This window comes from Bombus pyrosoma, linkage group LG9 (assembly GCF_014825855.1).
Source record: "Bombus pyrosoma isolate SC7728 linkage group LG9, ASM1482585v1, whole genome shotgun sequence".
NCBI lineage: Eukaryota > Metazoa > Arthropoda > Insecta > Hymenoptera > Apidae > Bombus > Bombus pyrosoma.
Window position 1 is genome coordinate 2,309,842 of NC_057778.1, and position 19,226 is coordinate 2,329,067.

At 30.8% G+C, this 19,226-nt stretch overlaps 1 protein-coding gene across 3 annotated transcripts in view; it reads left to right on the forward strand.

Annotated features, from left to right (window-relative positions):
- The window catches only part of LOC122570828 (muscarinic acetylcholine receptor M4), a 73,437-nt gene that overhangs the window by 26,648 nt on the left and 27,563 nt on the right, over nucleotides 1-19,226 (forward strand). For all 3 annotated transcript variants that reach the window (XM_043733693.1, XM_043733691.1, XM_043733692.1), the window contains one exon: nucleotides 4,523-4,703. In XM_043733693.1, the coding sequence (XP_043589628.1) occupies nucleotides 4,606-4,703 (98 nt within the window). In that variant the 5' untranslated portion in view covers nucleotides 4,523-4,605. The remainder of the gene's footprint in view (nucleotides 1-4,522; nucleotides 4,704-19,226) is intronic.

Sequence of the window (19,226 nt, forward strand, 5' to 3'; positions counted from 1 at the left end):
TATTCAATCAGCTGACTGGAAGCGGCAACTTCCTTTGCTCCAACTAAATAGTGAACACTTTTCACTACTCGTGCAAAGCCAAATTATCTTCTATTTAAACAGTGTCTGAAAATTTTACGCGAGAGAGACGATAAGAAAATATTTTCTAACGCGTCTTATATATTGTCGGTTAATAGAAGATCTCCAGTAATTAAGTTCCTTCTGGTATTATAGCGGAAATTTTAAATTCGTTGTAGGATTGATTAATCGAGATATCAAAGCCTAAAGATCCAAAATTAGTCGATATTATCAAATTAATTGAATTATTTTATTCTTTTATTGTTGTTCAAGTTGAAGAGGCAATTCGATATTCGTAAATGAAATAAATATGAATTTTAAGGTATTAATTTACTGCCTCATAATTGATCGAGTGGTTGATTTGATATTTGTAAATGCAGGGAATATAAAATTTTGTGAAGCGTTATTACTAAAGGGACATACGTATACAAGATACTCTGTAACTGGTGATGCAATTCAAGGGGGGATGCCTCTACATAAGAAAATAAATGGAAAATCCATACGAAGCGTTGCAAAAAGAAATTCATTTAAAATACTTAATCTGGTAACTATACCGTGCTTACAATATTTCGTGTCGGAAACAATTTTTGTTTGTTTTGACCAATATTGATAAAAATTTGATTCGTCAATGTCCCATTTCACTTTCAATGCTGTGCAATCATTAATGCTTTATTATATTTGAATCGTTTTAATAATCGGAGTAAATTCATCGGAAAACCATCAAACAAAAGTTAAATTTTCAGGAAAACTATGCTATTATCTAATTGATTTCCACTTTATCACGACGATCAAACAATTTGAAAAGAAAAGAACGAGAGCATTGATCCGAGAATAAAACAGTTCAAAAAGATATTAATTTATGCAATATATCTTATTGCCATTTAACTGGAAGGTATATTTCGTTTAATTTATGCGTATGCATAATTCATGTCGTCGAAGATCGGAGCAAACGACTAAACTACTTTTAATCGAAAATCCATTTTTCACTGTGAATCTATATCTTCGGAGTTACATTGGAGTACTGTTAATTGGTAATCGATGTGTCGTCATCAAGCAACGCGTATGTAGTAGCGTCAGTATTCGAAAAACAAAAAGTGAAAAACAGAAAAAAAAGAAAAAATAAAGAAGAGCGAATCGTAACTGTGTGGAGACAAGAACTGCCGGTTGCAAATTGTTTGAAATTCGTAGACGGAAAGACAAAAACGGGCAGGAACAATCAGGAGGAAAAAACAGGAGGAATTGTTCGTGGATTTTCAAGCTGGTCCAAAGCTCTGCTTAGCTGCTAGTATCATTTGAAAAAGCAATAAATGCGAAACGAATTACCCACAATGCTATCGGAACGCGATCGTTGCCTGATTCGTTGGTTCAATTGTTCAGAATAATTCGTCACGTACGTATAGGATTCGACGTTCGCATGCTGTATGCTCCGCTTGTCCATGGGATAGACTTCGTGCGTAACTTCCCAGATATTCTGAATAACATTTTAATCCGTTGATCAATATTCTGTGGGAAAATTTAACGCGTCAACAATATTGGTTATACATGTACTATTAATTTTCTATAAAATTGGAGATATAAGCTGCACAAAATACTTGTAAATACGAGATAATCATTTTTAATTTTTGTTACTTTCACCTTTGTTCTACTTAATATCGATGTGAATATTTAAAAAAAATAATGATTTCTATTCGTTATTAAGTTGTTACATACATAGTATAAGTCAATATTTTCCGGATAATAATTAAGGGCAATTAAATAACATTCATTTTATACGAATATGAAGCTTGAAATCAATTGAATTTAATAAGATGAATGAATGGTTAATTATTTCAAAATAGCAGGTAGTACTAATACAGAAAACGGAAAATAGAATTCGATTTTGAATGCACTTCTTGTGTGAGTCTAAACTAGGCCGCAGTGCAGTAGAAGCTTCTCGCAGTATTACCACTGCTTTTGGAGAAAATGAGTATACTTCGTGAATGAACAATTCGACGTTGCTTTGGAAAATGTCATGTTAACGATAAAGATCTGTAAAATGAACTTCATAGTAGTTGCCCTAAAAGTGTGATTATAAAAACAGTGTCATATACAAATTAAAATTGTAATTGAATATGCCAAGACATATGGCTAAATTAAATCTTCATTCCAAAAAAATTATTATTAACATTTTTTAATTCATAACAGGTATTATATAGTATTTTTTCTGAAAATTAGAAAAGCAGTGAATACGAAGGAATATGGTATAGAATCGCAAGAGACCAAAAATATTCGAAATAATACTGTGAGCCATTTTAATAGTTGTATATATTATAAATGTAAATATTTTAAATAAAATATGCGACAGTCTCCTATAGATTTCTTTAGCTTAATATCCTCATGGAGGAAGAAGAGTTGTTCCTGACTGATTTTAATTTGACTTGCTCGACCACTGGTTCGCGGTTTATGACTTTATATCATTAAGCTACATATTCCCCGAAATTTCCGACTTGTCAGGCTCTTCTCACTTTCCGTAGCCGAGGTCTTCTCCCCGTTCCATTTTCATTATCTCTCGTCCGTTTCACATCGGCTGCACACAGAGGCACGACATGTACCACGAAAACTCGTTTGACCCTGCGCCCAAACACCGCAGCTACGATCTGCAAGGATGAGAAGAAAAAATATTTGTATCGTTCACTCGCATCCGGACGAACGTGACGTGTAAACAGATAAGACGTGCGGTTAGATTCTGGTCTACGATATTTCTGCTGTTTGACTAGTGCAAAATGAAGCATGGAATATTGAGGGTTGAAAGATGAGGGAACGAAGGATAAGAAAATATATGCTCCTTTAAAAGTCGAATGTTACCGAAAAAAACCTTTAAGGAAATAACGCGATATGATAGAATTCTAGTCACAATAGAATTACCCGATCTGATACAGACGAACGCGCTGCGATATATCTGCGATCTTTATACATCAAAAAAAAAAAAAAAAAAAAAAAAAAAAAAAAAAAAAAAAAAAAAAAAAAAAAAAAAAAAAAAAAAAAAAAAAAAAAAAAAAGAAACGTGAATATTAAGAGCGAAAGTAAAGCGTAACGAAATTAAATTGGATTGTTAATTGAGAATTTTTATATGAAAAATCTGCAGAAATCAAATGTTTTTATGAGAAAAGCAAGTTTTAATACATGGTAATAGTCATCGTATATATCTTCTTGTACATTTACTTTTATTTGTTTTCATTACAAGTAATCAATATTGTAATCTGAAAATAGGCAGTATTACTATAATAATCCAATGTACATACCAGAGCTAATTTATGTGTATATAGTCAAGTTAGAGCGAAAACAGGAAAGCAAAAATTTCGTTAAAATCGTATGTATTGGAAGGAGTGCTTACGAGATCGCACTGAATAAAAGTGGCCGAAGTAATTTATATTATTTTTCTATGTATTATAATTTCGTGTCCAAGTATAATTCAGAATGTTATGCTGTACAATACGTTTTTTTTTTATGAATGGCAGCAAATTACGAAGGTCAAGTGAATCAAATGCACAATCGTTGCGTGTTGCATGAAATTCGGTTTATTCTATTGCGAAAAGAAAACAATTGCATGATATAGGGCTGTTTGTAAAAACTCTTTTTTCTTAATACATTTTAGTATACTAATTCTTTGTTTATTAACGTATCTTACGCATCTGTTTTTTGTAGAATATTTTCTGAAGTATATTCTAATATTTTCTATCACTGTAACTTTTTTTCATATGGAGGAATTAAAGTAATTCGCAGTTTACGTACAAACGTTGGAATCTTTCTAAAAATTGTTACCTTAATTTACCCTTTCTTCTTGCAATATGGGATCCAAATTTTATGCCTTTGGTAAATTGTTAAGTCGAACAACCTTCAATTCTCAAACATCTCTTTCGACATAAATGAATATAAATTTAAACGAAGATCAATAACAAAGGGATCTCAACAACATTCGTAAATGAATTCACTTCAATTGGGTGTCCTTATCTGGTTTATATACTAGCTCTTGGAGACGAGCCGTCGGTGAAAGAGGTATTTCTCTCTAGTATCTGACAAGATTCCAATTAGCATGACCTATTACAGTACTATTCATAATCGTCTCATCATTTCATCATCAAGCACATTATTTTTTACTATGTGATATTAAGATACGATTTGTATATGTAAATATGCAAGAAACACCTGTTTTCAGTAGTATAGATAAAGAATAAATCAAACCATATAAACTTTGAAATAATGCTTTATCTTTATTTCCTATCCTCCGCAAATTTTATGTATCTTCTACTCATATTTGCAGTTACAAATATTCTTCATCTGTATTTTAATATTAAATAATCGAAAATCTTCACTCTCTCGCAAATCATTACTGTTAAACTGAAAATCTAAGTTCCATACTTGGGTGAAATTATTTAAATTTGAAAATTTAATAGATTACTACAAGAACGAATTATGTTCTTTTCAGAATGCTCAGGAGATGATTGGGTATTGAGGTGAAGGTGTCAGTGGTTCTGGAAGTTACTGCCACCGTAATTTTTGCCTAGTGAAATGGAGATAAATGGAACAGACAGCAGCCTAAACGGCACTGAAGCTAATCGCACTACTTCTCCAGTCTTCATTATCAGCACGCGTTATATGACACAATGGTGAGTATATTTATACATTTACAGCATATACATATAATTCTCAACTGGTGATGAATTAGAAATACGTAAAGTTGTTAGTAAAATTCTGTAATATTTCCATGAAAATATATAAGTTTAACCTTATAATTTTTAACGTAACCGAAGACTATTAAGACATTTATGGTCATGTATTACTTGAGAGAATTAATCCATTAATAGTTGAATAGAATTTCGAATTAATCGCGATCGCGTTGGAAAGTCGACCTCATCGTGGCTTCAAAATCTTTCTTCCTAAGATGTCAGACAAAATAGAAAAGAGATAAGAGCAAACTTTAGGAAACCGATACATCAAACACTGAACTTAGATACTTAACTTGTCAATTTGCACGAAAGTTTTTTAGTTAATAAAGAAATGACAATATGTATAGGATTAAAAACGTAGAATGTGGAAAAGATATTCCATGCATCAATGTTTGTTTGAAAATACAATTATACGTAGAATGACTAGCATTTAAATACATTTACTTAATATTAATATTGAAAACATTTAATAGTTTTTGTTATTTCGAAGATGAAACTAACAAAAATCAGATGGAATTCTAAAAAGCTGCTCTTTTAAACCTCAGATTTCTTTTCAGACGTTAAATTGTAACTATTTACAGAATTCTGTACATACACAAAGTGAAAATATGTTATTTATAATATGTTATGGAAGGGATTAACTATGAAAAATTCAAGAATATTTTCAACTTTCTAGTGGAAATTTAAATACCGTTTACCTGCAAAAGTTTCAGAAAAAGGTATAAAATATATTATGAACAAACTCAAGTGTATTTTGTTTTTGATTCGTTCAAATATTATGGTTTTTTTTTTATTTCCATTGGTAAGTATTAAAACATGGACTATCGTGAAAATCAACACGCTCGGGAGATAATCACATTCACAATTCATAATACTCGAACGATGTCGATCATCACAAATAAATTGTAACAAATTTTCATCTTGAAACCTAGAAAAAACTGAGAAAACCCCTCTCTGCTCATTCAACCTGTAAGCTAATATACACAATGATTCGTAAGTTTTCTAGAAATATGATAAAAATTTCAAGGCAAGTACGTATGTTTTTCAAGATTTTGACAGTATCCTAAATCTTAAAGTCCTTTGACAGTATCATAAATCAAAGAGATTTCCTTAATATAAAATAGCTATCTATATTTTCGTTTCTCGCGATAACAACAATAATATTCTAGGCATGAAGAGAACATTTACTAATATTATAATCAGCTGCAAAGTGAAACTTCTTGCATCAAGTACTACCGATGTGTATTTATGGAATAATCACCTTCGGTGAATTACTTCGCTCACTAGTAAGTATTCAGGCTGTGCTTGGTACACGCGAAATTTTCGAACTGTTTCGCTTAAGGATATGAAGTTACGAAGCAATTTAGCAAGAGGTACGAGGCATTTATAAATCCGTTCTGTAATGGGTAGGAAAGAAATGTTGACCTACATTTTCCTTAACATTAAGCCATACGATTATAATACTTCACCAAACAATTTGTCGATTAAAGAATATCCGGATGCTCTATTTATCAGCGCATATATGTATCAATTTTATTAAATTTAGTTTGATAATAATAAATATATTACGAATTACTTCCTTCTTCAAATAATATCTTGTAACTTTTCTAGAAATATGATAAAAATAAAAAAATTCAAGATAAGTCCGTATGGTTTGCAAGTTGATCTAATAATTCAATGTTGTTTGTATTTTTAATATATCAGTCGTTTAAAATCTTCAACTTCCTTAATCATTTTTTAAAGACAAATAGAACAAATTTATTGTTTCAATATTACACGAAAGTTTTCCTCACAACACTCATACTTTCTCTGATTATCGAAACAAAGGAAACGAGATCGAGACATAGAAATTCAAAGATCTCATTTAAAGTTAATTACAAACTTTAAACTCTTAATTCTGCAAGAAAATATTGAAATGCAGAATATCGTGACCTCTCTAAGCTAATACACAAATATAATTATTAACCAGACTTTTACTTTTATCGTGAAATACGTTTTTCCACCGTTGTGTTACAGACAGGATGATTGACAGAATGATGACGGAATACAATTGCATGTAACAGTTTTATATTCACACGATTTTGCATTCTATGTTCGCGTGGTTCGAACGGATGGTTTTTCGAATTTCAAGTGGCCGCGTTGGTCGTAATCTATCGGTCGTTGTTTCCACAAATGCTCATTATTGAAGAGTAATGGCATCATGTGGTTTCTCTCGTGCAGCCGATATTGGTTGTCTGCGGGCATGCTTAGGAAACACCAAGGTTGGAGGAAATGAACTTTCGCGGCGGACCAAAAGGAAGACAAAAATTTCTTGAGGGACTTGTTCCTTTTCGAGACACCATTGTTCTTCTGGTTGTGTTTAATGAGTACCGCTGTGTATGCGGTAAATGGGTGTTCGTTTGTGTCTTGTAGCTGTTAAAAGACTTCTAGAACTGGAGATGCATCGTTTTTGATATGAAAGTAATATATCTCAGAAAATGCATACCTCCCCTAACAGCGTTATGCATTACGAAATAAGAACGAATGAAATATACATTTTTATTGTCAATTAATTTAATTTTATAGTCTTCGCTCTTGTAAATGTTAATGACTATTTGACAATTTAATTCGCGGAAATTTTAATGATTATGAAATAATCTGGTATCTGAATCTATCATAAAATAATTGTTCGAATAAAACAATTAGTCGTAAAATTGCTCGTATTTTTTTTAAGTAAAAATCATAGTTATGCGAGAACAGAACAATTTGTTGGCAGATAATTATCCAAGGTAAAGTGATATTTTAGAAATAAAATTTAGATTGAATGTTCGTATGAATTATTCAAATGTATCAATTTTTAACTATAACATACATTGTTGAGTAACTTCAACTACGTTTTTGAAAGATAGCCAATATGCAATTAAAACTACGATGCTTGACGTTAAATTTCAGTAATAGCGTTATACCGGCATTATGTTATTTTTCGCAAATAAAAGATACGATTGATACTTTAAAAAATTTCTTCGCCGTAATTGATTTTGTTCCAATTTCCAATTACCTGTCTTAATAAATGTAAAATTTAGCTTCAATCTCATTTATTACCACTAAAAACATTATGTAATGATTGTGTACCTCTAACTCTATCACCTTACCATAGAATAATTAGGTTACAGGCAATTCATTTAAAACTGAACCTACTCTCTACCATTTTTTTAACGACATGAAACAATATTCCTCGATTAAATTGACCAAAAGAATAAATATCATAAAGCATGTAAATATAATTATTGTGAAAGCGTCGTATCGAAAACTAAATATACATCAAACTGAATAATTATATTCATGTTACGAATATTATTAAGCTAAGTTTATTATTATCGATAGATATCAGGTTGCGTATAAAATAACTCCTTTTTCCTTCTGTATTTTTAAAAAATTTATAATGATACTACAGAACAAGCTTGAATATCAAAATTCTCGTATAAATATTAACACATACAGGGTGAGCAAGTTTAAAATTTTGCACCAGAGATTCGCTTTGTCAGTTGGCTGTGGTCTGATACGACACATATACGGGTGAATTGCAAACAGATACCTACAACGAACGTTCGTTTCAAAGGACGGCCTCTGCGTTTTCCGATAATGCAAGCGGTGTACCTGTGAAAGGCAATTACTATCGAGAACAATTTCTTTTAAAGGGGATGCCTGGCCAGAATATTTTCTCCTCGTTTTTTCCTCTTTTCTAATAAATAATCGATACTAAGCAAGGAATAGAAATAGTATAGCTTTCAAAGTTACCCGTGTAAAACTATTTTCCTCTTTTATTAATCTATATAACGTATATAATTATAGCGAAGGAATTTCAAATTTATATGGTTACATATATTTATTATATGTTGCCATATTTGAACGAATGAATACTATTTTTAATCAGCCTTTTTTCCCTTGACCGAGATAGCTTAAACATATCGGAACTTTTCTGGAGCGAATATTTCAAATGAAAGATTGTATTTCAGTTAATATAAGCGACTAAGCGAAATTGTATTCGACGAACTTCAGGGAAATTGTATCGCGACGCTTGTATTGCTGCTGCAACTTATTGTACGTGTACAATACGGTTATAATGTTTTCGTTTACCTTTTGCACGTAATCAAGGGGAAAAATACGTTGGGCAGTAAAAGTGTTTCGTACCGAATGAAATTCTCCTTCTTCCTTTCTTATTCTATGTCTGTTGAATTACAATGTTTCAGATTGGAGAAACTTTCTAACAGAATGCAGATTTAATTTTTGATTCTTCAGGGATGCTATATTTTTCTTTAAACACCGTAAAAGTTGTTAATATGTATATTTTGCTGGCACGTTCCAAGTGATCTGGAATTATGTAGTCCTGTACAAAATTTTTCATCGACTGCAACAGAACAATAGATTGAATGAGATTCTCATACGATATCATTCAAGCACAACAGTAACAATTAATGCGTAGTCTCCGTGGGAATTCCCTAAATGCGGATTATTATTACATAATACCATAATACCGCACGCTTAATATTTCCAATACAAAGCGAAGATCCAACTATTGTAATATTACAATATTGCACCATATCGATAGCTTTAATAAAATTAGATTTATAATACGTAATTTTTCTTTCTTCTGGCGACACTCTTTTTAATTTCTCTTCAAGATTTCTATTTCTATTCAATACGTTTAACGTAAATTCGAGCGAGGCTCAAATTTCTTAATAAACCTATCTTTATTTGTAACTAATTAACTGCAAAAATAACTAATTTAATTGTTACAATATTAAAGGCCCGTATGGGGATTTTCGTGGAACTGTTATGCAATTTTTAAATCATCATCCGTTGTTCGAACATGCCCGCACGTACCAGCGAAATATTTATCTCAGGCTATCGATTTAAAAAACATGTACGTACATCGTTTCATTTTAACAATTAAAATATAAATTATCAATTACGAATCGAGTATTACACACGATAGATTATAAACAAGTTTTAGTTAAAATATAAAATATCGCAGTACAGAAACTGTTCTCACGTTGTATGAATTAAGAAGAAAGATCTATAGAATTATATGTTATAGTCGTTATAATAATTCACGATTTGCGTTTGAAGTGCTATTTAACTTTCAATAGCAAATGAAATTTGACCAATCAGCGGTTTCAATAAATCCTTTCTCATTCGCAATTGATTTTACCTGGATTATTTCTTGAAATTATCTATTATATGCGGTAAGATCAATGAAACACGTATTCCATTCCAATTAATCTTGTAATTCAACCTGCTAAATTTCATTCTTATTAAAGTGTATAGAAAAAAATAGAATTTCCTATAATCACATGCACTAAACTATAAGATGATAACTCGTCCTTTTCATACATCTATTGTATTCTTAAGTTTTCTTATTGCATTCTTAATTCGGGTACAATAAAAATGTCTTTACAATTTTGTTATATTCAGCGAAGAACATTTTATAGAATAAAGAGGTCAGAAAATAACAAAGTTCCTAGCTCGAAGAACGTCATTATTAATTTATCTGATTGACCATATCAAATATGCGAATTCACGCTTGTATACGGCTATTTCTCGATTCTTCTAGTCTATAATTTCGATCTGCTTGTATTTCAAGCATCAACTGCTTTTGAATACTGTATTATTGGCAACAAATCAACTGTTTGCATGATCCTTAAAGGTATATGATTTAATCTCAATATAAGAATGTTTTACGAGCGTTTGAAGCATGCTGTGGTTAACGGAACGAGACTTATCGGCTACCCTTATTGAAGATTAATTTGTAATATCACTAAAATTATTTAGGAAAGAAAGATAAGATGACTAAAAATTACGCGTCAATTTAGATAGTATTTTAAGAAATATTACCAATTACTCAAGACGAAGAACAGGAAAATTAGCGTTTCAAATGAAAGTAATGTCGTAGCATTGTAAGCAGAATTGTTTGTCACTTGACTTAAATAGAAATAGTAAGGAGAATGAACAAATAGGTAGCGCGTGACTTAAGAGATACAAAGGAACCTTAGCCACCTTGTTTCTTCAGAGAAACAGACAGGATCTATTTTTGAAACGTATCCTTACTTGCGACGAAAAGTCAATCTTGGTTCAATGATTCGATAAAGAATATGCAAACCACATGCCAAATCTGCCGGTTCATCTACAAAAGATAATAATGCCTACTCCTCATCTACAGAACTTATTGATTACCTTTTCTTACGATTTAGGACTATTGTTAGAGCGCAAACATATTATAAACGATTACATAAAATATGTGTGGAGATAGTAACAATAAAATAATTTGTTATTGTAGAACAAGTGAAAACACTAATCCTTAAGAACGATAACGAAAGATTCCTGGGAATAAAGTACAAAATTTTATTATATTGTCTTTGTGTAATATCTAGATAATTATTTGAAAAATTATGAAAGCAACATTCGAAGAATCTTTTAGTTCTAGAACAGAACATTTTTATCAATCTGAAATCATAAAACTAGTTAATCACTGGCGAGAGGAATGTGGAATATCATATGGAAACTATCTTAGTTACATATATGTTGCTTTGAAGATATTATCCGTATATGTGTGTGTTGTGAAAACTTTGTTTGAGGAAGCGACATTTCATACGCATGAACCTCGTCTAATTAAAAGCGTCACATATCAGTATTACAGTATCATGAAGTATCACAACTATACGCATGTAGAAATCACACAACTTCATTTAATTCGCAATAATATTCATACAAACTAATTATATGCTTATTAAACAAAATTCATCAGACTGCACTAATTTGTAACATTAGCATTCGTAGAATATTCTTTATGTCAATTTACACTCTCTACTGATTCAGACAAACCATCTTTCTCAAACGTGCTCTATACACGCATAACTAAAATTATGTATTGCTGCGTTGCTATAATTTGGAAACGAAACAGTGTCTGCTACAAACTTGACTTCCTTCGAGTTTTGTTTTCCAACTTCGATAAAGGTATAATTCAATATTACAAACGAGCAAGAATTCAGAGCTAGCTGTGATGAGAAAGAAATGTTTCAACAACGAGTAGAGCAATGGGGAAAGTAGGCGTGACAGTGAGCTGGCATCGAACAAAACTAATCTGGGGCAAATTGCACCCTTGACCTAGCCACGTTAATTCGCGTATCCCGTAGAGCTGAGCTTATATGAACGAACCGGTGAGTTTCGGTTGATGGGGCCAGTTGTTTGAGTGCGTGGGTACATGCTTGTGCTGGCGTAGTAATTTCGTAAAAAGAAGAATCCATGTCGTGCAACAGAAACGAAACACGCGAGCTACGCTCAACTCCTGATCGACTGATCGGACACGCGATACTGTCGAAAAATTTCAAATATTTGCGTGAGTCTATAGATAAAATTGTCAAATAAATGTGTATCTAGCGTTTTTGATAAGAATTTACGATATTGATTTATGTTATATCAAGAGTTACAGAAATTAGTTTTTCGAAACATTTTCTTTAGATTATTGATGACTATACGCAAGAATAATCATTTAATTTCATGCTACTTTTTATTTTATTATAGAATTATACACAAATAAAATGTATCGAATGTATAAAATGCTTCCAATATTGGAATATTCCCAAAATTAATTATTTGTAAAAATAAGAAACTAATTTTGTCTTGTAGTCTGCATTATTAGAGAACTGTATCCAAAATACACCAACGTGCCAATAAAACGCTCCCAATATTAAAATATCCTCATTATTATAGTGAGATAATAGGTATTCTAATATTAACGTCCGGTAACGTACTGAATCGTAATTCAATTGATTGTTGAATTGTAATTAAACGTAAATCCTATACATTAATGTATATAGTCACAACGTAAGAAACTGAAATGTGTAATTAATTAAAAATTGATTTCCATATACGATTGGAATATTAATTGGAAAAACAGTGTAAATAGAATACACATGGAATCGAGTATTCCTCTTCGGATTTGTTGATTAAAACAATGTTCGTTTGTTAATGTCGATACGGTTTCATAAAAAAAATTTAAATTAAGTTTTATTATAAAAAGATTAAAATATTGATTTTAATAATGATGTCACTGACAGTAGTTATTAAATAGTAATTTTGCATATTTGATAACTCGTAGAATCATGATGTTAAGTTTTTAATATTTTTATATGTAAATGCAATAAACATTTTTTTCAAAGAATTTAAAGATGCAATTACGTATTAAGAAAGTTAATACCCTAGTTTTTAGAAAGTAGAAAAAGGTAACAAAAATAAAAGTACGATTTCTAAGTAACTATGCCTCAAGTAATTTGATACTACAAAGATTTGAGGGACCCTTGTTTAAGTCCAGGTCAAATACAGGGTAATGATAATGTCCTCGCCTTTTGGTATTGAAATCCTTTTTCAATAAAACTCTAAACTAATAGGGTAGACCAAGTCCTTTCATTCTTATCATATACAAAAGACGCTCTTGAATACGGGTTCTTGAATTCGAACATTACCATCTTTTACAGATAACATTATTTGGTAGCGCTGCGTCATTTCTTTCACGACTTATTGAAATACGATAAAACCAAATACGTGTCCTTTGATGTGTATCATTTTCTGTTATCGTGAAAATGGGCTTCTGAACCTCCCTCTGAGTTTTATCTTTAGTATTTACAATATCAATATGCATATACGCGTGTGCTGCATTGACAGGAATTTTTTGTAACGAAAGTTTTACAAATCTTAGATAATCTATATATAGAACTAAATCGCGGAAAATATTCGATTGAAAAAAGTACTTAGATTTATTCAAATTTAACGTATTCCTATCGATAAGATATTAGAACTGTACAAAGTTACCATCTTGAAAATATTTTATTCAATAAATTTATTATTGGATATACAAAATATTTATATAAATATAAGTAAATATAATTTTTTATATTGAGAATAACTAGTTTCTTTTGAAATAAAACTGTAAAAAGATTTGTTGCTGTATGTTGAATGCCAATACACAAAAAGGTTTACTTTGTCAATCGTAGAAAATATTTGTTGAATGTACATATATTTATTAATAGTCGTACAATATTTTTGTTTCTTTCACACAGATAGAAGAATGTTTTATCTATCACATATAAACATAATATAAACACAGTTTATACATCTATATACTATATTTACTACGCTGTATAGTACATATTCTTATGCTTGAAAGCTGTGTATTCGGCATGCTCGTTTTCTAGAACGTATTTAGCGAAACATCTTTTTTATCGCTCTACGAGAGCTCCATTATGCTAGATCGTCAGATTTTCGTGCCCATTTCCCACCTCTTACATACTAATTCTCCCTTCAAACATTTTTTTTATAAGTCGGCTATCAGCAGTTTTTTCTACCTTTATCGACTATTTCATTATTCACAAATATTTCAGAGTCTTTAATAATCTGACGAAATAACTTAACCTACATTTGAATTTGGATTATAAAAATAAATTTCTAATTGATACGTTATACGGTGTGAGGACTATACTGACAACACTAAACACGCAAAAAATTTTGTTGCATATCAATAATTGGACAAAATCGATGAATTCACTTTCCTTCACAAAACTCGAAAAAAAAAAAAAAAGGGATGAAAACTATCAGAATTAAGATTTTCAAACATACATGTTTTATTAAAGACGTACAAGGTTGAAATATATAATATGCTAAACCTCAATGCGTTTATTTATCGTTCATAGAATCGTCGTTCTAGTCGTCACGAACTTGGAAAAATCTTTGCAATTCCAATGATCTGCATATCATCTGCATGCGACTAGCGACATGTAAGGTATAATATGATTTTCCTATTACTGAATGTGTGTTTCTCATGAAACTCGTTTCACCTTCCTTTGCGTAATTAAACTTCGTATAATACAATACAAGAGAACTTCCAGTGTACGTACAAGCCACTGCAAAGTTATAAAAATTTGAATAATGGTTTATAAAATCTAACAAACTAAATATAGTAGGAAGCAGAGGAGAAGCAATCAATTTCTCAACTCCAAAAATTAAAATTTTAAACCTGATCTACCCTTTTGTTTCGTATTTTTCGCTGACCTCGTGCATTGAAGTACGCTGACCTATAAAAAGGATTATAAAGTTTAAATTATATTGGATATTTACATTTCGGTAATAAAATAAATATTTTAATCAACAATAAATAATGTTTTATAAATCTGAGTTCAGAGCTTTTAAATTTAAATGCACGTGACAATAGTTCTTCATCAGGGGTTAAATTCATTAAAGTGTGATTATTCTGTTATTTGAAGATCGATTATCCAAATACGGCATAATCTTTGCCAAATTTTATGAAACTATAATGAAATTTGATCCATGTAACATTATACGAACTTCTGTCATCAATATCATCGATATCATCGTTCGATAAAATCAATAAAATTTAATTCATTTTCCCTATTATAGGTATTGCATAGGTATTATATAATTTTAAAAAATATATTCCAAATCTTCAGTTCTCAATTATTTCCATCAATCAATAACTCCATTTCTTCGATCTGTTATATTTTGATTTTAAATCCACTAACATTTCAGTTTTCTTATTTCCTAACCACTCATGCATGACATAGTTTTACGCCTAAAACGGTCTTGAAGTTTTCATTGTTGATGTTTCAAATCAAGTCAAAATCCCTGCAGCAATTCTTTTTAGAGTACCATCGGTTGGTATTTAAAAGAATTCTGCAGCATTGCAGCAACGACACGTTTAAACAATAAATGTTCCGCGGGACCGTCGACTGACAAGCCTGGCTCATTTCTCAATTGAGTGTCGAGAAAAACGAAGGGATGGAGGCTAAAAAATGGAGCTGATGAAGCGGCGTAAACAGAACCATCAGCTATTTGACTCGCGAGCCTGTTCAAAAATTGAAACGCGGCCTGTAGTGTTTGAATGAATTGTACTCGGCTATCCAACGAGAGGAATCTGCCATTGTTCAGGTTGCATTTGCTCATGTGAATTCTGTTTTATGTTCGGCAACAATGCATATACTCAGGACCAAACATACAGCAGAATCATTTAGTTTACACGATATCAAAGCCACTGTGCGTTATTACGGCGTGTTAATCAATTGCAACCACGGTTATACCATGGATGCGAAAGGGCGGAAGTGGATACAACGGGGGTTGTTTATTATATTTTAATTACTTCTACACGGTTGGATCGCATACTGTTTTCATCCTTTTTAATCTGACGTTAAAACGCGTTGACCGATTTGCGATGTTCGATTCAATATGGTTTAAGCGACTGAAATAATGCGTCGGAAAAGTAAAACGGGGACGTGGACGTTCTTCAAACAGTGATAGCGTTATGCTTTTGTTCTTTTACATGTGAGTAATGTTCTATACGGTATATACGCACGTGTGCTTCGCGTTGTTCATTTCAGGCGTCGAATTGTTACAAAAATACGAAATAATTGAAGAGTTAATATAATATACGTAATTTATATATCAATTTTATTGACACCAAAATTGGCAATATTTCGTTTGTATGCAGTAGATATATTTTTTATATTTTTGAAATGGTCAGTGAGCAAAGAATTTTATTTCGGATCGAACATAATTTGTAACGCTATGGATAATTAATAAAAGGTAATATGATAATTAATAAAAAATTGTGGGTAATAACTCTGTCTTGTATATAATAAAGTATGTACAGTGGTTTACGTGAGTATGAAATTAATGAAAATTAAGGATTTCTTAATTAAATATTCTCTACTCTTAAATAGAATATCTTCAAGCATGTGGAAAATACGCACATTGGAGAATATGCATTTATCTATCTGATGATTTCAGTAGAATTTTAGTTGAGTCATCAAAAAAGAGAATTCGATCAATTATACAAATAAGAGCAATAAACGTTTATTTTCCCGTACAAAGGAATTAAAAAGTGATAAGCAAATACACATATACGTCAGCAATGAAATTTTTCCTATTTAGGTTTGAATTATATTCATCGTTAAACTGTATACTTTTTTATTAAATTGAGCATGAAGAGATAAACATGTCTTTTGAAAGAATAAAACAATATTGAAATGCAATTTCAGTCGTATATTCATTACAAAACGTTTTTCATCAATATCGGAAATGAAAAAAGAATGAAATTTCAAAATAAAGGTTGTTTGTATTGCTAAGCTTTTACAAACTATTTTTATAAAAATTCTATTGCAATAAATATTCGATATCAATTTAAAAATGCGTAGTTATAAGATTTCAATATAAAGTAATATTTACATTTTATCTATATTCTACGCAATTAAAACATATTTATGTTACATAAAATATATTATATATATCCGTTTAACATAAAATATTATTTTTATATGAATAGTATTACACAGAAGAAAAAGTCAGAATAATTCCATTGCGTTGTATGGATGTATATGTACGTTGCACATGCATATGACGAAGATAAAGCGAAGAAAAATAAGCACAGCACTGGAAACTGTGGTAGGCACATTGTGATGACATGGAGGATATTGATTTTCGAATTTTCATTGCGCCGTACAGAGAATAAAGGCAAAAATGCATTTTCTATGTTGAACCGAAGCGTATTGCTTTCAAATTGCGTACTCCAGTTGAGGTTCTCAGCATATGTGTTCGTATACATGTACGTATGCGCATACATTGTAAATATTTAATTTAACCACGATACGGGGAAAGCTCTATACATCAATTTTCTTACATTGAACACGAAATATGATTTATGAAAAAGCAAAAACTTATACATATATACTTCTTTGCTCGACATAATACAGCAATTAAGATTGAAATAAATCTTTATCTTTAATTATGTACTCTAAATATTTGAAATATTTAGTACATTTGGCTAAAATGAATTTTTTAATATCAACAAAGGAGATTACTTACACGAATCTGCACTTAAGAGCTAAATTAATCCAAGTCCTCCTTTCTCGTTAATTGAGTTATACACATATATTATAAATGGTAATAAGTTAATAAGTAAGTAAATCATCTTGCCATCTTAGCAGAATGTACTAACAGAATAATGGAGATTCGCGTTGCCATCAAGTTGGAAGATATTTAATGAAATTAACTACTTTAAGTAGAATGCTCCCTTAGAGTCAGACATATGTACATTCTGTATCAACTATTCAGAAATTTTATTCATCTTCATTCTGTTTAATATTTTCTACTCAACCTGAAACAGCTAATTTTTCTGTGCTCTCTGAAAACTGTTTATTATTATTTTATTTAAAATAAAATAAAACATACATACGTAATGTAAAAACCTTTAACTTCATTCAAATTGATTCAAGTTCTCTGTAACAAGAAACAAAATAATTTTCGATATATATATTGAAATTGCATATATATACAAATACATGTGGTTCCTGTACTCTAGTTAACTTAATGAAGATGGATAAGATTAATTAAAATTAAAAAGATTTTTTATTTACATTACGACATGAAGCAAAGTATGAATGACCATGTACACATATCGAAAGATTATCTTGTACGTTGCATAATTAATCATAGAATGTATGTTTTTGCGTTTGCTTTAATCTATCAAAAGCAACGAGAGCCGATGAAAGAAAATGTTCGTCCATAACGAAAGTAAGTTAATTAATTAATCTAAAAGAACATGAAAATTGAAGATAAAGATTGTTATTCCAACATAAAGTATAGACTACGCGTACTATGAATCTTCTTTTCTGAGAAATTGACGAAATTCAATGATAGTGACGAGGTCAAGAAGCTGCTGAGCTTAGCAAGTTTCACAGTGCACATAATATGCATATATCTACGTATAATATATTCAGGTCCGAATAGAAAATCAAATGCTCGAAGAGTTTGCAAATTCTCTAAAACTCGCCACTAAGAATTTTGAAGAAATACATTTCAGTGGATTCAAATACGTAGTAGGTTACCAGGGTTTATGGGAAACTATAAAAGGACAAAGATGATCCTCAGAATGATGTCTCGAGATAATAGAAGTGACAGAGGGAAAGTAAAAGAGAGAAATGACATGGTGCTAAAGCTTAAACCGAGGAAAATAAAACCCTGCCGTGATTAGATTAAATGATATGGTTGTCTGAATTGAGACTGATTACGAATTTAGGATATTTGCACATTATAGAAATATGTTCTATAAATGTTACAACATACTCACAATGAAATAATTTAAAAATTGCGTCGAAATGGCTTCCGTAAAGTAAAAATACACGTAATTCACCGATAATAAGGGAAAATATGACAATTTTGATTTTCATCGGCGAATGACACATTTAGCGTTTAAAATTATTGCTTTCATTTGAAATGACCAGTCATATGAGATTGGGAATATCGCTTTCTACTTTTCCCTTTGATTCTCACTTGATGTTGTGTCATCTCTTTTCGTGTGGTAGAAAATATGGAAAATACACAAATATCGTATACCAATTAAGTAATTACGAAAAGACCTAT